At 53.8% G+C, this 26903-nt stretch overlaps 1 protein-coding gene across 1 annotated transcript in view; it reads right to left on the bottom strand.

The window, feature by feature from the left end:
• PAXIP1 (PAX interacting (with transcription-activation domain) protein 1) overlaps positions 1-26903 on the bottom strand; it is a 44346-nt gene that overhangs the window by 3690 nt on the left and 13753 nt on the right. Inside the window, exons 5-17 of the mRNA XM_015566149.1 lie at positions 21246-21359; positions 18274-18909; positions 12015-12563; positions 11842-11881; positions 11359-11453; positions 7827-7922; positions 7008-7145; positions 6517-6638; positions 5938-6122; positions 5072-5115; positions 3210-3280; positions 2186-2288; positions 1193-1361 (exon numbers count right to left, since the gene is read on the bottom strand). Of these exons, the coding sequence (XP_015421635.1) occupies positions 1193-1361; positions 2186-2288; positions 3210-3280; positions 5072-5115; positions 5938-6122; positions 6517-6638; positions 7008-7145; positions 7827-7922; positions 11359-11453; positions 11842-11881; positions 12015-12563; positions 18274-18909; positions 21246-21359 (2362 nt within the window). The remainder of the gene's footprint in view (positions 1-1192; positions 1362-2185; positions 2289-3209; positions 3281-5071; positions 5116-5937; positions 6123-6516; positions 6639-7007; positions 7146-7826; positions 7923-11358; positions 11454-11841; positions 11882-12014; positions 12564-18273; positions 18910-21245; positions 21360-26903) is intronic.

Raw genomic sequence — 26903 nt, forward strand, 5'->3', positions numbered from 1 at the left:
CACCCGCAGGCCCCACAGGCAGACGGGCTCCCTCTCCCAGACCACAGCGTATTTAGCCCCCTAAAACACGTGGGAAAGCCACGCCCCTCACCTCGGCCCCGCCCTCCACACCTTCAGACAGCAAGGGCAGCCGTCCCTGCTGTGCAGTGGCCACAGGGACCTGAGGACACTAGACTCAAGTAGTCAAATGGTACTGATTTACCAAAAACATAGTTCCTTTAAGTACATGGAAGTGCACAGCAATTTATAAAGGAATAGTTTGTTTTTTTATTAGTTCTCACCTAAGAGTGTTTTTATTTTTTTGAGAGAGAGGAAAGGGAGAGAGAGAGAAACATAGATGTGAGAGAAACATTGACTGGCTGTCTCCTATACAGACGGCAACCTAGGTATGTGCCCTGACCAGGAGTCAACCCACAACCTTGTGGTGGATAGGACAACGCTCCAACCAACTGAGCCACCCAGCCAGGGCCAAAGTGACTGTTTACAAAATCAGGTGCTTATACTTGTATATAAGAATTTCTGAATTAACCAATCACACACAGCCTTATGTGAGGTGACCAATAAGATGTGTCTCTATTATATGATCTATATCTTTATGGTGCAAGACAGGGCATTTACATCGGACACTATTGTTGCGTTGGCTATTGTCATTTTTATTTGACAATCTAAAGGAAAAGAGGACAGGGCCCTGACTAGTCGGGTATGGCATGTTTAAAAACTCTTGCTGCTCACGGTTAAATATCGCTATTTTAAAACAGTGCTTTAAAAATGTGACAACCATTCTTGGCCAGTTTGCTTGCCCGTGGCAAGAGCCATTGAATCACAAAGAAAGGCTGCAGTTTATCGACTGCTGGAAACACAGAATCAACCAGCAGCGAATCACAGATAGGCAAGCTGGAAGGAGACAGAATGTCCAAGCAGGGGAGGAATTAGAAAGATGAATTCCGACGAAGGAAAAGGGACAGAGGCCTGCCGGTGGCCTGTCGGAGGCCCAGGTGACGGAGGCACACTGAGTGAAGCATCTAAAACGTCCATCTCCAGGCACAGATGAAGCTGAGCCCCCGAGACTGGAGAGCGCTCACCACGGAGTTAGTGTGTGAGACGGAGACACTGACACTGGAAGTAAAAAGGGGAGATGTTTGCTTTCATTGGGGGACAAAAACTTTAAAGCTGAGGTGCTGGCGCTGCTCACCAATAAACTTCTGGCACTTCAGGCTCTCGTCCAGCCACTCGGGAGTCACAATGTGCCTCACCACGGACACGGCCGTCAGGAACTTGACCGTGCGCGTCACCTTGCTGGCAATCAGGTGCGTGCACTTGTGCGCAGACTCGGCAATGTCGCCCCCGAGAATGTAGAGCTTCTGAAGGCAGAGACAGAGACAGGAGTGAGAGCAGGAGCTGCATCGTGTGTGCCGTGTGGCCCAGAGCAACACGTCCAGGGTGAGACGTAGGGTACAGCTCTCAGCCGCAGACACACAGCAGCCGACAGCCCCCAGGCTGCGGGAGAGGACAGCCCCCCAGCCTGTGGGAGTGAAAGGTGGAGCCCCAGGGCATTTCTTTGGTCGGTTGCACACACACTAGGACCCAACCACATGGCCCTGTGGGCAAGGAGGCTCTCCTCACAGCGAGCGTCCAGACTGCCTACGCTGAACTGCGTGGCCAGGAGGCACAGGTAAGCTACCATCTCTGTTTTAAAAATGATAGCATGAAAACTGACAAGACACAAACATAAAAAATGGTCTCAATAACTGGACTAAGGTAAAAAAATGAAATTATACTAAGTTTGTAACAGTAGCATTTATAATTGCTTCTTTTCCTTAAAAAAATAACAAGTGAAATGTCTGAACACATCACGACACAGGCCCCCTTAGACTCTAGCCAGCCCCCCACAAACCAGGAGAGCCAGTGCCCTTGGCTATTTCAAGAAGTTTATTTGAAATTTTTGTGAAAACACAAACACTCAGCCCCGCATGGCCTCCAGCCAGGAACTACTGTGAGCAGATGGAGGTCCCACGCAGAGGCCCGGAGGGGAGGACGTCCCTCGCCCTGTGGCCGGTGACCCTCGGCAGCGTCGCCGTATGCGTGGCTGTGGTCGGTCACCTGAACCCGCCTCACCGCAGAGAGGAGGCGAGTGTCCTCGGCGGACAGGAAGGACCCCGTGCAGCCCCGCGAGCGGGTGGCTCACCTTGACATACTGCTGCACCTGCACGGGCTCAAACCCCGTGAACAGCACGGAAGGCGCCAGCTCAGGGGCTAACTTTTTAGTGGGAGGCGGTATGTCTTCAATCCTACAAAACAAACAGAAGCAGAACGAAGGGTGTATTGTTTACTTTTAAAAAGTTCTTTGAAGACAAGGGACTTGCGTGGCTTTAAAAGCACACGACCAGCTGTGAGTGTGCTTTTCCTCAAAGAAAACACACGAGGGATGGTCCTTTCCTGCCGCGGGCTCACCTGCCCAGACGCCCAGCACGCAAGCCCCCACGGCTCAGGCTCAAGGCCCCTCTGCCTCACGGCTCTCCCTCCCAACTGAAAATGGGTTTAAATTGGCCTGAGAAAGCAGGTGCGCATTCAAGCTGGTCCCATCGCTGGTCCCGCCCACCTCCCCGCAGAGCCAGCGAGGTGTCCCTGCCGCTCCGGCCTGCCCCAACCAGAGGACCCCCTTTAAATTAAACCGCAGCCTTTTAATTTCCTTAAATTTTCCAAGGCCTATGTTTAGCTCATATTTAGTAGAGGCAGTCTAGGTAACAAAAAGCTTAAGTTTATTTGCAGGAAGGAGGGAGCGCTGAGGAGCAGGGAAAAGAAAAGGAACTGGTGACGGCAACAGACCTCCAGGCAGTAAACCATGCCCAGGTGCAGTCTGGGAGGAGAGTTTTCTAGAGTCACGGATGACCGCGCTGCCTCAATGGGCCAGCGGACAGCACCACTGCCGGGCACTGGCCGCTCAGTCACCGTGTGTGCTCACCCTGCCGCCCACCCCGCCGACAACTGGTTTTTTGGTGTGTGTTTTTCCTAAGAAAGAAAACAACAGCCTATTCACCTTTTCCTCCAGCAACAAAGTGAGAAACATCGCAATCAAGCCATGAATCATGACCTATTCACACTGAAAAGGTCAGGAACATCCCCACCTGCCACCAGTTGGAGCAGCCCGTCAAGCCCCCAGGGCGCGGTGTGCCCTCCTTGTCATGGCCCAGAGGGAAGTGTGAGCATACCTGGCTCTCTTGGAAGAAGGCTGAACGTTCGGTACTTCGTTCTGCTTCAGTTTGGGGGGTGGTCTTACAACCTAGAATTAAAATAGGATTTACTTCCATCAACTTCCCAAGTGGCTTCCAAGAGCTCTGGGTCCTTCAGGTGCAGCCCTCCCCACCCCCACCCCCCAGTCTCTGCAGGGCACGCCCCGCCTCCCCACAGGAGGCCTGGAGGGCAGCACAGATGCGTTGCCCTGGGCCAGCAGCATCAGGAGACTCCAAGAACCTAAACCCTGCCACCTTCTATCCCATCTCAGATCGCTCCCCTTTTCATTGTAAGTATTTCATCTTGCAGCCCACTGGGGATTGGAAAGCACTCAATGCAATTACACCTCACTTTTAAAAACCCAGTATCCAGAACCAGAAACGCCCCTGAGGGCTCACAGAGCTTGCAGGACAGTCTCAGGAGCAGAGCCAACAAGGGAAGGAGGCCTTGGTCCCAGCCGTGTCCCGTACATGGCCTCTAACGCAGCCACTGTCCCATCACCCCTTCTGCATGTCTTCAATGCAGGGCTTCTTTTAAAAAGACACTCTGAACATCGCCTCACTAACCACAGCTGCACTTCCCACATGGGGTGCCGACCTCTGCCCTCGACCTTGAGGATCACCCTCACTAACCGCACGCTGCACTTCCCAGTTAAAGGATCTGAACCACCGAATACACGCAGAGCTTCTGGCAAGACCTGGAACCTCCCAGCTGTTCCAGATGCGGAACCTGCAGGAAGGCTCAACTCCTTAGAAGACAGCGACCCTCAAGGTCAAATTTAATCTCCAAACTCCACTTGCCGGTGGCAAGGACAGAAACAGAACAGGGACCAACCACGGCACAGCGGCCTTCACGGTGCTCAGCCCTAACACTAACACAGGCCCGACGCCATCCCAGAGCCTATGCCGAGAGGTTTGGGTGGGAACTGTGGGGACCGTGTTCATCGTAAAAGCCTCTGTAACATTTCTTTCAACCGCCAGAACCCGGAGAATGTCTGCTTTTGCTGCACATCAGAGCTGGTCAGTGTTAGGAAAGTCACATGACTAGCAGGTGATCACAGCAGGAGGGAGCAGGCAGCAGCCCACAGGCCCCCTCAGATCACGTTGTAGCATCGACACCCGCAAACAGGCCCGGGTGGCACCGCGAGTCCTGGCAAGAGCACTGTCTTCAGTTAGTGGGTGACGTGGCACAAACGCTCACCTCTGCACTGACAGGGTCACTGTAGGAATCAGACAGGACACGACATCCGTGAGGATGACATAAGGGAATGCACATGCTAACATGTCTGTAAGCCTCAACCTTTCAATCACACTTCTACCGACAACAGCAAGACTGCCACCCACCTCAGGCATGAAAAGTGACTCCCACTGCCCCCCAGAGAAGCGGCGTGGAGTGATTATAATGGTCACATGGGAAACTCTGCGAAAGCCAATGCCCGCCCTGGCCCTGCCTTCCCAGTGAGGACAGGGCTCACACAGGCAGGGCTGCCCAGCCTGAAGCAGCGCATAGTGACCTCAACCCCCGGACGGCCTGCCTGGACACGAAAACACCGACCCGCGGCGCTGTGGCCACGAGGCTGGGCCCGGAGGCTCTTGCTGCCACCCTGCCCCCACACCGTCTCCTCCTGTCCCTGGTGCCACTGAGGCGCTCACTGCAGCACAGGGTGACTGACGGTGCCACCATCAATGAGAAAGCAGAACCAGGGACACTACACGTTCCTGATAGGCGACAACAGCCTTCATTGGTTGTCAGACAAGCTGCGGAGAGTGCAATCTGCAAAGGCAAAACCCTCCTGCACCTTATGGCGCTGCGGCAGCCAGGGAGGCCCCACGTGACCTACCGTCAACAGCTCAGCCGACACCTTCAGCGGGACTCTCCACGCATCTAGAGAAGAAACAGGTTCTTTTACCACCAGATGCCGTTCAAACAGCAGAGCCTCTGGAAGAGGGTTCCTGGGGTGGCGATCCCAGACCCCCAGGGACACGGCAGACGCGGAGGACGAGTGGAAGGACTGGGAGTCAGAAAGGCTTTCCTGCGGGGACGAGGGGCGGGTGCTCTGGGATAGCACTCGCCGTCCAGCCCGCTGTGCGTGTCCAGCACGAGGCCATGAGGCCTCGGCACAGCTGTCAGAGCGGGCGCCAGTCCCACTCTGGGACCAGGCTGGCCTCTACTAGACCGCCTGTGACCAGGGGTTCCCGGATGGTGCTGCGCTCGGGCACCGGCAGGAAGGGCCGCAGTCCTCACAGAGGAAGTCATGGAGGGGGACGCAGGCTGGAGGACTGTGCCGTGAAGGTGTGAACAAGGCACGCCACCGCCTCTTCGCGAGCCAGTGCCCGGGACAGAGTGCCCGTTTCTGGATTCAGTTCAGTGACGCAGTAACACTGGGGCGGGACTCCTGCAGTGGGTCCCCACCACGGGCTGAGGAGCAGCCAGCGTGCATCCCGACCTGATGCAACCAAGTCAACCCCAGGTGACAACACAGCAGACGTGGGCTCTACACAACACAGGGCACGGGCCAGGGCCGGAGCCTCTCAGGGCCACGCTACCCGCCTGCGACAGACCAGCCAGGCTCCCGCATGTCCTCCCATCTCGAGTGGCCCCAGGGAGAAGGTGGAAGTGCAGAGGAGACGGGAGCAGGACTGGCGGCGGAGGAGGGGCCAGGACGGGCGGCACACAGGCCGCTCTCCCTCAGCGGGAGCCACTCACCCAGCAGGTTGACTACGAGGTGCGGGCTGGGGGCGAAGGGGTCGGGCAGATTGAACGCCGTGTAGCGGCTGCACTGGACCTGCCGCAGAGCCTCGAAGTTCCCCAGCAGAATGTCCCCGAGCCACTGCGCGTTCACGCAGGGGATCCTCCACTCTTTGGCTTTCTCGTACTTTAAACCCGTTGGCCTTTTTTGGTGGAGAAAACACATTGATTAAATGTTAAAGTTGTCTACTGTGCAAATGACTATTTTCAACGAAAGCCGGTAAAAACACCTCGTTTGTCAGGAAGGACAGGGACATCTCAGCAAAGCTGAGGGAGCCCTGCTGGCCAACAGGTGTCATGTCCCTCACTGTCCACGTCTCCGTGTGCCTGTGACCAACTAAGCAGCTCGCAGCTCACTGGCCCGCCCACCCTCCTTCAGGGGCTCTGGCTGTGCCTGCACACGCGACCCTGAGTGTCCCTGTCCTCTTCCTCCACACTCATGTTCCCCCAAACTGGCATCACTGAGGAGCACACAGCCGCGCAGACAGCCCGCGCCCGGCGCGTCCAAGGTGCATGGGGGCTCCCAGGCGCGCTTACTCTTTACAGATGAGGACCGTGTTGCTGCGGCACAGGTAGCCCGTGTATTTGGCCCCTGCCAGGTAGGCCATTAACTTCAGGTCATCTCTGTCACCGTCAACAAATCCAGTCACAGAAATAATCTAAGGGAAGAAGCAAATACGGTAAAATACGATTTAACACAAGAACTCTTTTTCCACGTTTCAGTTGTTTTATGTGGACGTATGTGTTTTCACTCTTTCTTTGGAATTATGGGAGATACCAGGGCATGTGACTATCAGTCAGTTCTTTCCACCCCTTACTGACTCGTTCTGATGATTTGGGTGGAGAACGTACACCTTTTGATAAAGTCCTGCCCGATAGCGGTCACTTCTTGTGCAAGACACGGGGTTTATTTCAGAATTGTAATCAGTGTCAAAGATTGTGCAGAATCAGGCAAACATCCCCTATGTGTGGAAGACACTGACTGGGCCCGAGCCCAACCCCAAGGCCCAAAGACAGACGCGGCTTACGTGCTGGGAGCAGGGCCTGCCCCCGGGAGGGAAGGCCACGGGGAAGTGCAGGGCGCGGCGCGGGGGCAGCATCTTCTTCCTCTTGAGCACGGTGTTGAGCCAGTGCGCCGTGACGCACCGCTTCCGCTCCCTGAGGGCCTGCGATGGCAACAGGGGGTCAGCGGGCTGTCCCTGCAGGACTACACTAACTGAGGTGGCAAAGCTACCGCCCACACTGGAAATCAGAGTTCCATGATGTTTAACTCTCAATTCACGAAAAGAACTAATTTTAATGCCACTCGAAAGGATGACAATCATGAGTGAGCACTTGCCATGGAGGTGAAAGCTACGAGTCTTATCACACCTGGGGGCTAACTTCATAGAATGAGGAACATTTATGATCATGAAAATTAAATTCCCCACAAGCACACAGAGGGCCCCACATACAACTTAAGAAAAATGGGACTGCGCCTAACAAGAACCCCAGGCAAAGTGCCCACGCATTTCTACGAGCCGGAGGCCATTATCACTGACGCAGTAATGTGGGTCTGGTACAAACAAGGGCCTCTTTCAGGAAAGAGAGGGAAGTTCTGGGAGGCATGTACAGCCAGGCCCTGGGGACAGTCCCTCAGGGGGGCATCCTGGTGCTACCCACCACGTACTCACAGCACCAGAGCTTGAGTGGAAGGCGGCCCACCCACCCTTACCACCCTGAGCCTCCTTGCTCTCTCCTAGTGCCAGGGCTGAAAGTTACCTCCCACAAAGGGCATGAGAGTCATCCTTAGAGGTAGTAAGTCCTCCCCAAGCACAGTCGTTGCCAGCCGGGGGCTGCGGGCTTACCTGTGCGAACATCCCGCTGACCTGGCTCTCGCAGAGCAGGTGTGTGCAGCGGCCGGAGAGCGCGGGGTCCACTGCGCCGCCGTGCGCCTGGATGATCTGCGAGACCAGGCACAGTCAGCGTTACGTGCAGAACAGGGAGTTGTACCTCAGTGGTTCTCAACCTTCTGGCCCTTTAAACACAGCTCCTCATGTTGTGACCCAACCATAACATTACTTTCGTTGCTACTTCATAACTGTAATGTTGCTACTGTTATGAACCATCATGTAAATATCTGACATGCAGGAAGGTCTTAGGCGACCCCTGTGAAAGGGTCGTTCGACCGCCAAAGGGGTTGTGAGCCACAGGTTGAGAACCGCTGTTGTAACTGAAACCACACAGCTCTTCAAAGAACCACCATATATTACAGCTTATTGCCCCAAAGCATAGAGGTCCGTGTCAGTTATATTCATGGACCTATCCACTGAGCCCGATGACGGAAAACGGACTCCACACTCAGTCACTCGGACTTCCCTGAGGGAAGGAGAAGAGGGGATGTCTCTTGATCTGATGCTCCTGACAGACACTCGGACAAGCTCATTCTGTCGTGGGGCTGCCCTGTGCATGGTAGGGGTTGGTGCACCCCGACCTCTACCCATGGGGTACCAGCAGTATTCCCCCAGGTATGACAGCTAAAAATGTCTACAGAGCCCTGGTCAGCACGCTCCATGGTTAGAACACCGGCCCTCGGACCAAAGGGTCACAGGTTCAATTCCCGGTCAAGGGCATGTACCTGGCTGGGTTGCAAGTTTGATTCCTGGTTGGGGCATGTGTGGGAGGTCACCAATCGACGTGTCTCACATCGATGTTTCTCCCCCCCCACTTTCTCTAAAATCAATTTAAAAAAATCTTCAAGTGAGGATTAACAAAACAAAAAATGTTTGTAGACAATGCCAAGTGTCCCCTGGGGCGCCAAGTCACCAGTAAGAACCATTATTCTAAAGGGGGAGTAGGGACGGACTCAGAAAGAAGTTAGCAAATACCAAATCTATTTCTTTATTTAATATTTTTTAGATTGATTTTTTGATAGAAAGGGAGAGGGAGGGATAAAAACATTGCTGAGAGAAGCACATCAGTCAGCTGCCTGCTGCACGCCCCCTCCTGGGGATCAAGCTTGCAACCCGGGCATGTGCCCTGACCGGGAATCAAACCCAGGACCTCTTGGTCCAAGGGACGAAGCTCAATCACTGAGCCACACCAGCCGGGCACCAAAATTTATTTTTAAAAACAGATTCAGCTTTTGGAACGAGGGAACTGCTCTGTACCCTGGCTGTGGTGGTTACAAGGCCCTCAGCTTTTGTCAACACTCAATGAGCTGCTGCAGCTAAGAGGGCTGCCCCACAGAACACACTGCTTCACTTCCTATTTCTGAAATTTAGTTATTTTACTATATTAATTCACGCAGTTTAATAAGGCACATGCACAGCACCCACATCACACTGATAATGAATGACCAATGTGCTCTAATAGGGTTTGTGCTGTCTTCGTGTCAGAAGATGTCACCCCCCTACCGACCATGGAGGCTGCCTCCTGCCCCCATCTCCTCCCCCACCACCCCCTCCCCACAGCCTCCGAGTCCAGAACCTAGAGCCCTCTGTGGTGCAGCAGCTGCCACCTCCCTGCTCACCCACTTGCCTATCTGTTTCCTCGTTCATGCCCAACTCCTCAAACAAAGGTGAGGGATGGTTTTAAATGTGTCCCCACACGCTCTTTCCCACCTGGACCTGGTTCCCGCAGTCAGCGTGGAACTAACCCGTGGGACTCATGATGAAGCTAGGACACTGGGCTCCATCTGCCGCCCCAGGTGACAGCCGGGAGCAGCAAGGCGACCTGAGGCCACGTCATCTCCTGGCACCGTTCTCATTTGTGCTGTGTTCCTGGATCGCCGTCCTGTCCCGCGTCCTCGTCCGTCTAATCTACTTGGGATCCCCTTCCCGCCTGGTCAGGCCCCATTCCCGGCTGCCCGTCTTCCCAAAACAAGCACGTGGGAGGTATGCTGCTTGACTGTGAAGTCTGAGAACACCTTATCCCACTGTCGCCTTCGACCGGCTGGCTCTGCACTGCTCCGGCTGGAAATCGCCCCGTCTCCTGGCAGCGCCCTCCGACTCCCCCGACTCCGTCTGTCCAAAGCGCTCTCTGCGTCTCACCTCCCAACTGCTCCACAGCATTCTCCTCCCCTTCGTCTGGACACGCTCTCCAGCTGGGAGCTGTATTTGTTAACAATGTTCTTGCCCTCACTTCCTTTTCCCAAACTGCTCTTATTAAACAGTGGGCCTCTTGGGACGATCTTAGAACCTTAAAACTTGTGTCATGGCACGTGGATAAGGAAGATGTGCCCTGGCCTTTGCAGCCACCTCCCTGCTAACCCCCCACCTTTCCTCTTGGACGCCCCACCCCACCCTGAGGACTGCGCACTTTCCTACGGCCCGTCCCTCCCGTTCTGCAGCTGTATGCCTGCCTGTGCTGCAGCGCCCCCCCCCACCCCCGCCCCATGGCTCTCCCTGCACCTCCTTGCGGTCTGTCAATGTGGCCATCTCTCCAACTGCTTTAGTTTCCTCGGTCTGGCTGTTCATCAGTCCCCCCTAGGTCCTGCCACATGCCTGGGACACTCAGGGCCTAAACACCACCATTGCTCATGGGGAGCAAATGCAACATATTTCTGGAGCCACTTCAACTCATCTTGCAAAGTTTCCAGCTCAGTTCTGGTTTGTGGCATTGCAAAACACAGTCTCTTTCTCCCCTTCAAAGGCCACAGTGCAACACAATAGATGGGCTGCAGCCCACAGCTGAGTAAGGCACATGACAGAGAACAGTTTCCCACGCACAGCACCCACGTCACACTGACAATGACCAATGAGCTCTAACACCTGCAACACGATAAACGGGCTGCAGCCCACAGCGCAGCACTCGCCTCGTCCAGAGCCGCGCTTCTCTAGAGCAGTGGTTCTCAGCCTTGGCTGCACATGAGAATCACCTGGGAATCTTTTTAAAATCCTGATTTCTGGCCTCATCCTCCAGACATTCTGTTTCTTTGTTATGGGGTGGGGCCACAACATTAGTAACAAAGAAACAGAATTTCCGGAGGATGAGGCCAGAAATCAGGATTTAAAAAAGATTCCCAGGTGACTCTGATGTGCAGCCAAGGTTGAGAACAGCTGCTCTAGAGCCTCTGCAGATGGGAGTGGTCGAGGCGGAGAGGCTGACAGCCCGGATCCCATGTCACCACCACCGATCCTCGTCCCACACCCCCGGTTACAGGGACAAGCCATGCCCCTCAGGAGCCCAAAGTGGAGAGCACCCTGGAATGGAAAGCAGCAACCCCCAACAGCTAAGCCACCTGCAGCCCAGGAAAGTGACCTGCCCAGGCCGAGAATGCGAACGCCAAAGCCAAAGACACACTCGGAGCACAGCAGGCGCTCAGGGCGGCCAGAGGAAGGCCGCTGGGGAGGGAGCACCGTCCGGTGCAAAGCTCGCTTCTCCCAGGCACAGCCTCACCCTTTTCCAGGTGGCCAGCAGCTGTTTATCGGACATCTGCTCTGGGTAATCCGCAATGGCAAACACACACCCCAGCAAGAAGCCTTCTTCTGGAACTAGAATAGAATCGTACGGGAAAAACACAATTAAAGCCCATGAATACGTGTGCACAGAAACGTAAGCCCGTCTTGCTGGGTTCCACTTGAAATTATGAAGTGCGTCACGATGACCTGGACGGTTTACCCGGGCACTGAATGCTCTGAGGCGGTACCCTGGCAGCCTGGAGCTCTAAGGACACCAAAGTTCACGTGCGTGTCTGACGTCCTGACTACAGAGACAGTGTGCCTGCTCCACCACCAGCTCTATCTTTCGTCAGGGCGGATGCACAGCCCTTCTGTAAGCATTGTTTTGGTGTGAACCCTCACCCACCCTCAGCACTCTCCAAGCATTTACGCAAGTGCAAGACTTTCAGGAGAAAGAAACAAACACATCGACATTACTAACTCTCCACTGCTGGGTCGTGTCCGAAGAGCGGCTGCTGAGGCTGCTGCTGAGGCAGGTGAGGCTGCTGGGGCAGGTGAGGCTGCTGGGGCAGATGAGGCTGCTGAGGCAGATGAGGCTGCTGGGGCAGGTGTGGCTGCTGGGGCAGGTGGCTGCTGGGGCAGGTGTGGCGCCGCGGGCAGGGGTGGCTGCTGGGGCAGGTGAGGCTGCTGGGGCAGGTGTGGCTGCTGAGGCTGCAGGGGTGGAGCCTGGTGCTGCGAAGCCTGGTGCTGCAGCACCTGCGGCGTCTGACTCAGGTGTTGTGCGGCGTGCGTCTGCATCTGCTGCTGGTGGTGCAGGCGCTGCAGCTGCTGCTGCTGTAACTGTGCCAGCTGTTGCTGCTGCAGCTGGTGCAGCTGGTGCTGCAGGGCATGCTGCTGCTGCAGGGGCTGGAGCTGCTGCGGGCGGTGAGGCTGCGGCTGTGGGAACGGGTGCGGAGGGACTGGCTGGGGCTGCGGGAACGAGTGTGGCTGCTGCTGTGGAATCTGCGGTGGCTGCTGAAGCTGCATGATCTGCTGGGGTGGCAGGTGCAGGACGGGATGCTGCGGCGGCTGCTGGGACAGCTGTGGTTCCGGAGGCACTTTCACTTGGCTGAAGAGCACTGCATTGGTGTTCGCGTGGCTCTGTTGGCTGTGATTCACCTGCTGCTCAATATGTTTTGTAGGTGCTGAAAGGGACTGTAAGATCTAGAAAACAAGAAAAAGGCAAAGTCACCCACTGTTCCTGAAACGTATTAATATCAACTAAGAATGACAGTGTATTTATTTACACGGCCCTTTAATATTCACCTAACTGGCAACAAGCTGCAAACCAGGGGAAGTTTCAAGAACACAGCCTTTTCCTTTGTATTTATTTAAAAAACATCACCAACGTCAATAAAGTACCGTATTTTTCCGTGTATAAGATGCACCCATGTATAAGATGCCCTCCGCTTTTCCAACCCAAAATTAAGAAATCAGTATTTTAAACATTTTGCTGGTTTTCCTCTTAAGGCCTTCTTCTTTTTTGGCATCTTAAGGAGCTGTTCTTCCTGTTTTCTCCACAGCCTGATCATGGGAGGACCAAACTGTCTCTCTGCTGCTCTATGGCCATGCTCTTTGCACAGCTGATCACATTCAGTTTGAATTCTGCAGAGTAAGACGGTCGCTTACCGGTATTTACCTTTTTATTTCTGACATCTTATAGCCTCAGAACGCTCAGGTCCCTGTTGCACTCTCCACCTCCAATTACAGCATCGGCTGACGTCAATAAACAATAAGGCTCATGATTGGAGGAGGCCTGTTTGACAAGGTATGGGCAGCTGTGCACCCTCACGGCTTCCTCCTCAGCTGACTTCCGTGTATAAGATGCCCCTTGATTTTCAGTCTAACGATTTCAGGAAAAAAATAGCATCTTATGCACGGAAAAATACGGTATGTGAAGTCACCCAGAGCTAAAACCCAGCAGGTAAACGAATAAGCTACAGAACTGACGCTGACAAGCCGAAGCCCCACCTGGCAGATATGTTTACAGGCCCCAGCCTGCGGGCAGCAAACACAAGGCAGAGGGGAAGGGGTGCTCTTCTTGGGCCGCTGGCCAGGCTGCCCCGACCTTCCCTAACTGAGCGAGGCTCAGGAACCCCAGCCAGACTCAGCCCCCCCACACCTCCTTCCCACAGCTGCCAACAAAGAAGGGGTCCCGTGGGAGTCGGACGTGACCACCACCTCCCCGTGAGAGCACCGACAAGCCTCCCCAGACCGCAGCCCCCCATCAGAACGCCAGCCTCTCATCTGTGGTCACTGCTCTGAGGGACAGAGAAACACCGGCAGCTTGTTTAAATGGCCAGCCTTCCCCCAACGCCCTGGAGCTTTAGATGGCCAAATGCTCCTGACCAGGCCAGGCCACCTCTCAGATTCACGCTGCCTAGTACTGTGACAGCTGAGGGCTCTGGATACACCGGGACGGGGAGAGGGGGCGCGGGTAGGAGCGGCCCCCAGCCAGTGGCGGGCAGGTGACTGGTGTCCTCCCAGTGCTGAACAGAACAAAAGAAACACATCACGCATGGACCATCCCAATGTGCTCAGCTTCTTGTGGTCAACAGGAACCAGTAACCAGAGCGCCACGAAAATGACAACTATGTTTCACCACGTATCTCCCACTTCACGGACTCCAAACGTCAAGTTCTATAACTTGCAAGGGTGACAGCTCTGGATTTAGTGATGAAACAACTGTGTTTCAACCAGAAATAAGTCCAACTCCAGAGCTGGGGGCCTGGAGTCACAGGTAAGACACCCCCAGAAGGAGATTCTCTTGGTGCTTCAAACACGTCCCTGCTTGCCCGGCCGGTGTGGCTCAGTGGTTGAATGTTGACGTATGAACCAGGAGGTCATGGTTCAATTCCCGGTGAGGGCACAGGCCCGGGTGGTGGGCTCTATCCCCAGTAGGGGGCATGCAGAAGGCAGCCGATCAATGACTCTCTTTCATCAATGATGTGTCTATCTCTCCACCTTCCTTTCTCTCTGAAATCAATTTTAAAATATTTAAAAGAAAAAAGCCCCTGCTGAGCTCTCAATAGAAAACAGCGAAAGAGGATGTAGAAGCAGGACCGCCATATTCTCCGCATGCACAGGTGTCACCGGCACTCAGCAGGGGCAGGGCCTGACCCTGAGCTCGGCCCGCGGCCAGCACAGCAGCGCCACAGGAAGGTGTGCTGTGTGGAGGGACCCCTGCTTGTGTCTGCAGATCAGCAGGGAGCGTCCCCACCACTGGGCAGGGCAGTGGCCACATCTGGGAGTTTGTCATTCTACAGCCTTTGGTACCTTTGAGGTGTTGTATTTGGTGCATGTATTTTCGCCCTCAGAAGTAACACCCATGTTGGGTAGCTGATGGCTAACAAGGAAATAAACGCTGTCAGGCACATCGGAAAGCACTGAAACAACGGGTTGCCCCCTGCCACCTGCACTCCAACCCCAGACCTAAGTGGACCTTCACGAATGGAGCTTGTCAGGAGGGCCAGCTGGGATGCCCAGAGCCAGAGGCTGGTCCCCCCTCAGCTCTGACTTCCCAGAGCAGCCAGGACGGCAGGGTTGGCCCCATGGAGAGGGCCACCATCTGAGGGGCTGAGGCTGCGGTGAGGGCAGAGCGGGGAGGGGGTACAGAAGGCGTGGGAGCCGTGCACAGGAGGCCAGCGGTGCCGGACGCCAGTGAGAACACCCTGTACCCATAGGCTCCATCCCCTACTCGGGTGGACACGTCAGTCCCAGGAATCGAGGGAAAAAGACAGACTTTTCACTGCTTGATATCATAACCTGCCACACTGCCAACAATTTTAATAATGTCAAGAATTTTCCGGACGTAACTGCCAGTCTTTATTTAAATCACTTAATATAGAAGGCATTATGCTACATGCCACATGGCTCCTAACCATTAAAAATGTGCAATTTAAACAGGATTTTGATGGTTAGCCATGTTTCCTCAACTCCCTGATCCAATTTTATATTAAGTATGTCTTGTATCTCTAACATGTCAGAAATTCATTTTCTTCACATCCAGCAGCACAATGACCTAATATTCCTACATTGCTGAGAAACTCAGATTCCCTGCCACCGGCGTCGGTGATCAAACCTCGCACAGCCTGGACGGCCTTTCTGGTGTCCCCTTAGGGAAGGCATCCAGCCAGCGAGTCGTCCCTTAACATCCTACCTGCAGAGATGTGCCCAAAGTCGTTGCTGAGTCACTTCATTAAAATGACACCACTTATCTCTACGTGCAAATATAAATGTAGGGAGCGTGGGACCCACCGCCTGTGAGAACACGTTTCTGCCCGACTTCGCAGACTACTCCCGCCCCCCAATCCCTGCCCTGAAGGGAGAAAGTGGCACTTCCTCAGCGCTAGGGGCACTGCAGCTCTCTGCTCCCACACCAGCCCTGAGGACACCCCTCAGGCGCATCCTGCCTCTCCAGCCCAGCCCAGCCCAGCTCCCAGCCTCCCCCACATCCCTCAGGTTCACCTCCTCCCCCACCCCGAGGCTGCCTCTGGCCACCACTCTGCTCTCCCCAAGTCCCTGTGCCCAGCCCGCTCAGGGGCCTTCCCAATGCCCCAAGCCCTTCACTCCCAGCTCAGCGCCATCGGGACAGCGGGCCCTACTCCCGTCCCCTTAGCCGCTCACTTCCAGTCACTCTCCAGCGCCCAGGGCCCAGGCAGGTGCACACAGTGGGGTGGGATGGTGGGATGGTGGGATGGGACAGTGGGTGGGGACAGACGGAGCATGGGAACCGCACCGCAGGAGCCCTGGGTCCGGAAGGGCAGCAGCTGCTCAGCCAGGAGGATGTCAGCAGCCAGATGCGAGCGCCATGCAGCTCCATCCCACCGCTGTCCAGACAGGCCCAAAAGCCCCTCTTCAGGGAGAAGCTCATGACTTAGGCAAATAAATAACATTTTTAAAAATTATTTGGACCAAACTAAACATGACAGGCAGAATGTGACCTGCCAGCAATTCCTCCAAAATTGCTAGTGGAGAGTAGATGATAATGGAAGCAAGATTGGAGTGACTTAAGGAAGGTACGATGAGCCAAAGAGTGCAAATGGGTCCTAGCAACTAAAAAAGGCAAGAACATTGATTCTCCCCCAAAGTTTCTAGAATAAATGCTTTCCTGAAAAAAAAATAAATAAGTAAAACAAAATTGCTAGTGGAACATGTGAGCTCTGAACACACCTGCTCGCCCCCCTGCCTGGCCCGGTTCAAGGTGGGCACCTGCTTTATTTACCCTGAGCACGGTCACCATGGCCACCTGCCAGCAGGGCCCTAACCAGGGCAGGAGTGCGGGCCCAGAGTCTCTATCCACAGCTCCAGACCCGCTACCCTCCTCAAACCCCTGTGGCCCCACCTTGCCTCGCTCCCAGGAACTCCGGAGCCCGCCTCCCAGCACCCCGAGAATCACACACTATCCATTACCCAGGGAGGGAGAGAGGGAAAGGACACTTCTCAATGCATGTCTAACCAATACAGACTTCAAACCCACCACCGCTATCATGGCCGTGGCCCTGTGATTTCTAACAGGAAGTGTGTATCTGGCGGCCGAACCAAGCCCCAGGCCTCCGTAGAGGCAGCGCACTCCTCGCGTGGGCCACCAGACCCACTCACTCGCTCACGTGCCTGAGTTCCGGTTTTCCTGACTTCCTTCCCTTACAGCCCAGTGAATTCATGGTCCTTCCTTCTTCACAGGTGTGGATCCTTGGCGGGAACACTCTCCCCGGCTTCCGGGGCTGAAGCCCTGCTTACGGACCTCCTCCTGAGGCCCCCACCACCACACCCATAGCAGCCTGCACCCCAGTGGTTAGTGTGGCCCTCTTACTGTCTCAACACCCAGACCCACCGGAAGCCGTTCCGCTCAGAGCTGTCTGCTGTCTGTCTGTCTTCACCTAAAACAAGAGCAGGAGACTTGTCTGTTTTGTTTACCATCTGTCTCGGTGCTCACAGAAAGGCAAGCAGGCCTGCTATACCTCCCAACTACCTCTGTGTTAAACTGAAAACATCTACTAAAACTCTTAAGGTCCAATCTGTACCAACAAGTTCCAATCGCAAAACTGCAAGCAGAGATGAAGGCCCTTTGAGGAGTGGAGGGGAGGATGCTGTTACTCATCCAGGTGAAGCTCATCGCGAGCAAGTGAAGGGCAGCTAGCAGAGTTCACCCCTTTTGTGGCCCAGCTAACCTCCAGCCAAACAGGAGGAGACCTTTCCTGCAGGAGAGCGGGCACCCGAGCCTGGTCCTGTCGGCCGGGTGGGGCTTCGCCTCCACGCACACTTGACACTGAGATATATACACACACACAACAGACTCAAGTTCTCACACAAGTACATATTGCAAGTGTGCCAATTGTTCTGCGAAAGCAAAAATGATAAATGACACTGCAACAGACTGAGATCCAATTAGAAAATCCCAGATTTACATTTTTGTTTTAAAGGAGTGACTATGTAAGTCAGACAGAGAAAGACAAATACCTTATGACTTCACTTATGTGGAATCTAAAGAACAAAACAAACATGGAGGGGTCAATGCGGGGGGTGGGGGGGACTCTCTGATACTTTCAACAATAAAGGTAAGTTTTTAAAAAAAACAAAACAAATGAGAAACAAACTCACAGACACAGAGAACAGACTGAAGGCTGCAGAGGGCGGGAGGTGACGGACTAAGAAAGACAGAATGGCGGTTGCCGGACAGTCACGGGGAGTCATGGGGAGTGCAGTCAGCAATGTGTGATGACTGTGATGTGGCGGGGAGCGGGGCTGGGAATAGAGGGGTCACTATGTAACACACAGTCTAACCGCTGTGCTGCGCACCTGAAGCCCATACAAAGTAACAGTGAGAGCAAACTAGATGAAAAAAATCAGTGAATGGACTTGAAGAAAGACTCACGTGGGCCACGCTGGACGGCCTGCTCACCTGCTGACCGTCGGCGCTGCCAGGGATGCTTCTCAGCGTCCGCACGGCGGGGTTCCAGGCGGCCAGCATGTCTGACCTCTCAGAACTCTGGAGATTCGGTCCCGAGGCCATCAGGCCCCCACGGCTGTCGGAAGGCAGGATGCCCCCGGGGACGGGCGGCACATTGGCACACAGGTTGATCAGGCCGGGCTCCTTGCCCACAGGCAGCCTGCGCTTTGCCGCCGCCACCTGGGGGACCTCCGCAGGGGTCCAGTTCAGGTTTCTCTCTTGCTTCTCAGGGGATGAGTCTGAGGAATCGTCAAACATGAGCTCCCCCTTAGCTTTCTCAGGGTTTGACTTGGGAGAGAACTGCTGGTCCCCTGAAGGGGACCCTTCCTGAGAACTGGCAGGGCTCGACTTGTCATCCGTACTGCCCTCGTTCGGGGAGCCGTGCTCCTCATTGTCTACCTCCTCCTCCTCTTCTTCCTCCTCCTCCTCCTCTTCATAAACGATCAGGCGAGGGTGATAAAACGCTTCATCCTTTTTGGTTTTCTCGGATATGCAATCCAGGACCCAGTCGGGGGTCACGATTTTGATACTTGCTCTCCGCAGGGCACACTCGTACTTCTCCTAGGACAGAGAGCAGCACAGACAGCGGTCAGCCGCAGCACAGCCCGACCCTGCATTCCCGCTCAGCACTACGGCCCGCACACCGAGCCCCCGCTCCTCTCCCGCAGGGGCTGAGCCCCAAGCAAACCCTGTCTCAGTGGTCAGGACAGTCTCATCCAGAGGCTGTGTTTAATATAAAGGATGTTTTAGATACAAGAGCAGAGCTAGGAATCCTACGGAACACTCTCTCATGAAGGAAGTGAATGTCTGCCATCTAATCTAGCTTCACTGGCACAAGGCGATGCCTGTGGGGGTGTCTGCAGGACACCGGGGATCGGAGCGCTCTCCTCACTGCTCTCTAGTGCTTCCTGAGCTCACTACCTGAGACCCAGAGGAGCACATCTCTGCCTGATGAGAAGGCAACATACCGCGGTGCTGAGCGGATGGGTAGGTTTAGTCAGTTGTCTACGAGGGGAGGGCCCAGGGCGAGCCTCCTTGCAGGGCATCGGACCGCAGTCCGAGGCCAACACCGGCTGAGGAGCCCGTGGGGGCAGGGACAGCAGAGGGCTCTCCGACTGGCCAGGGTGCGTAATGACCAGAGGTCAGAGGAAGGAAGTGGACATTTATTTTTTTTATTTTTTTTTTAAATATATTTTATTGATTTTTTACAGAGAGGGAGAGAGATAGAGAGTCAGAAACATCGATGAGAGAGAAACATCGATCAGCTGCCTCCTGCACACTGCCCACCGGGGATGTGCCCGCAACCCAGGTACATGCCCTTGACCAGAATCGAACCCAGGACCTTTCAGTCCGCAGGCCAACGCTCTATCCACTGAGCCAAACTGGTTTCGGCGGAAGTGGACATTTAAACAAGAGTAATGTGACCAGTCTGTGAAGACGTCGGTTAACAGCATCTCACCTGCCTGCTTCTGAAGACAAACTAGCTACTGAAGTGAAGTGATTCATTCTAAGCCAGGGGTGGGCAAACTTTTTGACTCAAGGGCCACAATGGGTTCTTAAACTGGACCGGAGGGCCGGAACAAAAGCATGGATGGAGTGTTTGTGTGAACTAATATAAATTCAAAGTAAACATCATTACATAAAAGGGTACGGTCTTTTTTTTTTAGTTTCATTCATTTCAAACGGGCCGGATCCGACCCGCGGGCCATAGTTTGCCCACGGCTATTCTAAGCCAAAAATCAGATACAAAAAGAACCCCCCACTATTTAACCAAAGCATGCTACTTTCCTCTTAAACTTTTACACAAAATACAAGTTTTTACTTCCATTTTAAGATTCATATGTTGAATTTTCACAGAAAAAGTTTCTTCTTGGATTGTGTGGCTGGTTAAGTCACAACCAAACTCGCTGGGGTCCAGTTCCTTTTCTCGCCAGGACACTGGCAGGACCAGGAACGGCGGCTCAGCGCAGAGGTGACAGGGACTCCTATGCCACGGGCTCTGCCGCCTCCCCCACTCCTCCTGCAGCAGGCACTCAGAGGAAACACTGAGGCGTAAGGACTGGAGGAAGGGCTGGTATGTGACTTGTCTGCTACGAACACTGTACTTGATTCTCGGCCACACGCCGCTGTGCACAGGGACAGGTGTGAGTTCCACAGCAAAGCGGCCCGGGGATGTCAGTGTGCCCGGCTCCCTGGGAGGGGCTCAGCAGGTTGCGGGCAGCCTCACCAGGCTCTGATTTAAGGGGCCAGGCCGGGCACAGTCTGCATTCCCACAAGTCCCCCGGGAGGCCGCTGCTGCGGACGTGGGTGACCTGAGGCCCAACCAGTGTTTAGGGATGAGAGCCCTGTGCTTACCCAGATAAACATAACTACACATCTTCCAGATTATACATGAAAAGTCACTAAATGTGTGTTTGTAATTAGGTTTGGGACAAGGCCATTTTAAAAATTGTGACAAGGACTAAAAATACAGGGTGTCCCCCAAAAATGCACACACACTCTGGCTGCCAGTTATAATTCCAATGGGTTAAATCTGAAAAGAAACATCAATGAGAGCTTTCAGCTGTTTTTGGGACACCCTGTATATATTTTCACAAATGAAAATGAACTTGTTTTACTGGACTTGAAAGGAAACTCCAGAGATTCAAAACACTTTCCTATTTTCTCCATGAAATAACCCACAATTTCTTTGTATGCAGAAGACACATCTGGCTCCAAATGAAATTTATAATCACCTCACACCCTCTGTGGAATAAAGCTGGGCATAAACAACATGAACGAACCTAACCAGCATTTATGAATGGAATCTAAGGATTAACAGAAAAGAAGTCAAGACCACATGCCTCCCGGAAACGCTGAGGGGACAGAGAAAAGGCGCACGTACAGGAAGCGCTTACCCCCTTCGGCTCCGGCACGACCAGGTGTGTGCACCTCTTGTTGAGGCTCAGCTGGCAGGCGCCCCCGTAGAAGGTCAGCAGGGCCCACAGGGCGCTCCTGTCTTCAGGTGACACCTGGTGAATCCGAAACAGGGCTCATGTCACACATTTGGTCTTTGCGTGTCTGTTTACATGGTGACAAATGACAGTTCCGCTTTATCTACATTTCTCCATTAAGTGAAATTAACCGGCGTATTAGTGGGAAAACCAAACAAGCTTTTTGCTATTTGTTTATAGTGCTAAGAAGCTGCAGTCCTACATCACAGTTTTACAGACATCACTTTTTCTGCCTTGTCACCAAATGAATAAGAAAACACTAGTCCACACTCCACCATCTAACTGAGTCACTTGCGAAGCATTTAAACAAGAGCAGCGTCAACATCCCAATCAAGACGCTCCTCAGTCACAACCGGTCACAAAAGCTAATGATGAAATGGGTCAAATAAAGACACAAACACAGTGCTCTGCAAACTCGGGAAAACGTGACTTCTATTTAACACAGAGAGAGAAGCAAGACAAGCCTCAGAGACAGCGCCACACTCTGAGGGGGAGCAGGCTCCAGCTCGCGCTGGTGCTGTGAACAGGCCCTGGCTGACAACAGACAGCTCCCTTCCCTGCCTGCCTACTGTGCACCAGGACCTGTGCACTGCCTCTCCCTGCCCCTCACCCTCCTGGCCAAGGGAAGCAGGTAAGGAAACAAAGTCACAAAAACTGGCAGCCAATAATCGGAAAAGCTGGCTTCTGACACCCCATCTCTCTGAGCCCAGACAACATTTTCCCTCTGCTCTATGGGATTCTCTAAGGGCAGTTACTGCCAAAAATAATTTCTAAAAATTAAAACTTCAGAGTCTGAAAGAAAAACATTAAAAAAAAAATAAAGGTGTTGGTGTTAATTCTAAAATATCATTGACCACTTCAACCTTTTCTAGATAATCCTATATAATAAAGAGCTAATATGCAAATGGTTGTCATGCCCTCATGGCTCAGACACTCAACACTGGGGAGAGAGGCATGGGGACCAGCCAGGCTGCAGCCCGGGAGAGGGACAAGCTGCCCGCCCTGTGGTCCTGGGAGCCAGCGTCTGTGGCTGCAGCCTGGGCGAAGGTTCCCGCCCACAGTCTCCTGTGGCTGCGGCCAGCCCGGGAGAAGCCAACCCAGGTCCTGGGTGCCTGTGGCTGGCCAGAGGGAGGGAAGCCCTTGTCCCGGGTGCCTGTGACCAGCCGGAGGAGGGAATCCTGGGTCCTGGGTGTGGGGCAAGGCAGAGGCAGTTAGGGGTGATCAGGCCAGCAGGGGAGCAGTTAGGGGTGATCAGGCCGGTAGAGGAGCAGTTAGGGGAGATCAGGCAGGCAGGCAGAGAGGTTAGGGACAATCAGGCAGGCAGGCAAGTGGTTAGGAGCAAGCAGTCCCGGATTGCGAGAGGCAGTCGGACATCCTCCAACGGGTCCTGGATTGGAGAGGGTGCAGGCTGGGCTGAGGGACCCTTTGCACCTGTGCACGAATATCATGCACCGGGCCTCTAGTTTATTATAAATTGAGGATTATGATTAAGAATTCTGAACTGTCTCATGTTAATTTTTAAAAAGTATTGGTAAACTGCATTTTTTTCCTTTTAATTGCTATTATTCAGCTTGCCAAAAATCTAATATTCTACATCTACTCTCATCCATTTTACAAATAAGTCTAGAAATTATTTTACATTCCACACTGCTCTGTGAATACTAACAAGAACACATCAATTTTATAGAACCATTATTTTGCATCTGTTCAATTTAGTAAGCCAATGTGACATTTCAGAAAATTGGATCAAAAGATTATTTTCATTAGAGGTTTTCACAAAAACATTTGTATCCTGCAGCATCTTGGAGAGTAAGATTTAATTATATGACAATAGAGGTTACTCTGATGAATCATTACATAATCTTTATTAAAGTGAAATTAAAAACATAACCTAGATGTGCCTTTACTACAAAGACTTGGCCACATGTGGCCTTGGTGAGGTATTACTTGTTTTACTGAATGCAGTAATTCTAACCCCAGCCCTGCTTGGCCCGAGCCCTGCGTCTGGCCTCACGTGGCCTCGCGGGATGCGGTGGCGTGCTGGGGAAAGAGCTGCGGGAGGAGGGAGACCTGGTCAGACACGGGACCTCGGACACCGTCAAGTGGGACAGCCGCCATGAGCAACACTCGCCAGCCCAAGTCAGAGTGCAAGGACCTAACCCCACAGCGCATCCACTGCAGCTGTGCCGCACGCTATTAACGACGAAGGCTTTCTTTCCCCACCAAAATGTTTACACTAGTGGGAACAGGATTATGGGGACATTTTTGTTTTCATTTTTTATACTTTTCTGTATTTTCCAAATTTTATAACTGGGGAAAAGTACTTTTTTTTTTAAAGCAACTTTCTAAACTCAAATCTACTATCTCTATAATGAAGCCGAATGTCTGCTCAGTGCCTTCAGGCTAAAATTCAAAAAAAGCGAACATGTGTCTCCAGCCCTTCCTGACCTGTCTGGCTGCCAGGGCCTCTTCCTCTTGGTAGGACGCCCACACGTGTGCCCACCCTGCCTACGGAACTAAGCAACACTCTTTGCCACACCTGCTGTCCCCATGCCTCACACACACACCCCTCGCTGCTACCCCTCAAGGAGGTGCTCGGCTGCCGCTGCCCTGGCCCCACAGCAAGCTGCTCACAGGTACCCACCTGCTTGTCCTCCCCCCTCCGCCCCGCCTCGTCCCCTCAGCTTAAAGCAGAGAAGATGCTGACTCACCTGCGTGCCCTAAGTGAGTGCTGCCCTTCCCAGCTTCTCCCTGAGCTCACACTTCAAATGCTCCCTGGCTCTAGCCCACATGAAAGCTCCTTGCCCAGCCTTGATTACAAACTAGAATCCCATTCATTAGAGGCCCGAGTCTTACATGTCCTTGGTATCTTTCACAGGACCGAGTACAGGGAGGCACATGGGTAGGCAGTCTGACATACAGAATGAAAAGGGCTTTTATTTTCTGTCCTCCAGATTTAAACCGTGTCCCCACCTGTCTCGGCCTCTTCCCTGAAACCTACCCAGCACCCAACAACAGGCCTCGGCCTGCACCAGCGTGGGGTCAGAGGCAGGGTGCCTGCTCCCCAACTTCCACTGCTTAGTACCCTTCCCTGCTGTCCCTGGGGAGCGCGGGAGGACTCCAACAGAGCTCAGTTGTACAAGCCCCTGATGGGAAGACAGAGGTCTCTCCAAAGCACAGTCCCTTCAGAGAGGTGGAGTCCTCCTGGGTTCCAAGAGAGGCAGACACCAGGGTCTCTCCTCATGCAGACCAAGCATGGCAGTGGCTCCCCACCCCCACCCCCCGGTAAACCATTCCACACCTGACATTTGTACATGTTACACGTGGTGCGAGTTCACAGGTCTGCACCCTCAGACTCATTGAGCGACAGTCTCTCATTTGCTTGGCTCCTGGGCACAAAGGAAGTGGTCAGCCACTGCATGAGCTTGTTAATGCAGTTCAAAACTGGATTTCCCACCACCTCGGACACCAGTGCCCAGCATGCTTTTCATCAGGACTTCTTCACGCCAACGACTAGCAGGCAAGCCTCTGCCCCTCCCCTTGTGTGCGCCATCTCCCTGCGCTTGGGCGCAGGTCTCTATCATTGGCCCGATGCACACTGGGAATTTAGAGTCACTCACCCTAAGTGACAAACTGAGAACACAGTAAGTAACCTACAGAGATCATAACACTGAGCCTGGACTCCGATTGCTATTAGTCCGATTGCATTTGCTCGAAGGACTTAAAATCCTGTCCAAGGTCTTGCTAAATTCACCTTGTCCACCACAGACCCAGCCACACCCCAGAATGCAACTCGGACCTCGATACTCCCACCAGCTGGGCCACTTCCCAGACCACCGGACAGGACCCGTGACTGCGTATACCTAGGAGACTGAGGGCAGCTTCCCATACCACCACCCCCCAACCCCACCCATTACCACACCTTTGTCTTCTCAGCCCAGAACAGAGATCTACTTAGACCCCAGCCTGTACGATGGCCCCGAGCCCATCAGCGGCCCTGTCACTGTCCAGGGCCATAGAACAACTGTCTGCTACCAATGAATGCTCCTTGCCTTTACCTGGGCACTACTGTTTCCCAGAAAAAAAAAAAAAAGCAAAACTGGTAAGTCTGACTCACTTTGGCTCCCAAAATCCTATGGTCCTCCCCCAGCATCCTCTGTGCTAGCCCAGCTCTACTGCCGTCATCTGCCCGCTAGTCCCCTTCCTCCAGCAGACAGCTGATCACCCCAAACGCCACGCTCACACCGCTTCCTCACCTGCCCTCAGAAACCAGCTCCTGTTTCACACCCAGCAATGATTCGACCACCAACCAGAGCACTGGAATGGGGGCCTCTGACCCTGGCTTCAGGAGGAAGCACCTCCCACGCCGTGAACGCAGCTTCTCCCCGTACCTGAGGCCCCACCTGGCTCCAGTCAGTGGCCTCAGCGCGGTATCTCCACCCCGCAGGGCTGACCCAAATCCAAACCTCTGTCTGGTCTAAGACTGGACCGGTCCCTCCCATAAACTCCCATCCTTCCCCTGCCCTCAGTCAGCTAACAGCTCCCAGACTAGTGTCACCTACAAGATTTCAGGGGTTTAATTTTGTTTGCTTGTCCTGTGTTTTCCAAATGTTCTAGGAAACATTTATAATCCAAAATGAAACATAAAGCAGCCCCCCTCCGCTGGCTCCTTCATCAGGTTCACACTCAGATCCCTGTCTCAGTCCCCCGTCTGCCCCCCTCCAACCCCCCCCCCGCACCAGCACAGGCTGCCAGGGCCTCGGGGCCCCTCCCACCTGCTCTATTTGGAAAGCCCTCTCCCTGCCCCATTTTTACTTCAATTCTGCCCATTCTTTCAGGCCCATTCAATCTGACATCCTCCACCAAGGGTCCTAACCTGGAGTCCACACTGCTGCCCCCTTCTGAGCTCAGAGGTCAGCACCTGTGCCACCTGACCCGGGACTCACGCGCACATGTTACATACCCTCCATGTCACGTGTATCTATATATATAAAACCCTAAGCAAGCGTTCAACCATTTGACTGTTTGACCGGTGGCTATGACGCGCACTGATCACCAGGAGGCAGATGCTCAACAGAGGAGCTGCCCCCTGGTGGTCAGTGTGCTCCTGTGGGAGCGCCACTCAGCTGCCCGATGGTGAGCGCAGCTGTGGCAGAGCAAGCCTCTCCTGCCTCCGTGGCAGCAGGCTCAGGGGGGCTGGGATGGGGGGGAGCAGTGTGGCGCCCCACCCAGGCTTGGGCTCAGGCTCCTCCCCAGCCACCTGCGGCTTCATGCACTACTACATCCCTCGGGGGATGTCAGACTGCCGGCTTTGGGCCTGACCTTCGGGCCTGAACTGGCAGTCCTACATCCCCTGAGGGGTCCCGGACTGCAAGAGGGCGCAGGCCAGGCTGAGGAGCCTCACTGGTACAGGAATCCGTGCACCAAGCCTCTAGTTATATAATAATCCACTACATACATGACCTTTGTTAAATGCAGCTGTTAGTTTTTCCTCTCAAGACTGAAAGTGTTCTCTAGCACTCAACTAATAATGACTATGTAATAATTATATAATTCTAATGA

This window comes from Myotis davidii, unplaced genomic scaffold, assembly GCF_000327345.1.
Source record: "Myotis davidii unplaced genomic scaffold, ASM32734v1 scaffold1182, whole genome shotgun sequence".
Taxonomy (NCBI): domain Eukaryota; kingdom Metazoa; phylum Chordata; class Mammalia; order Chiroptera; family Vespertilionidae; genus Myotis; species Myotis davidii.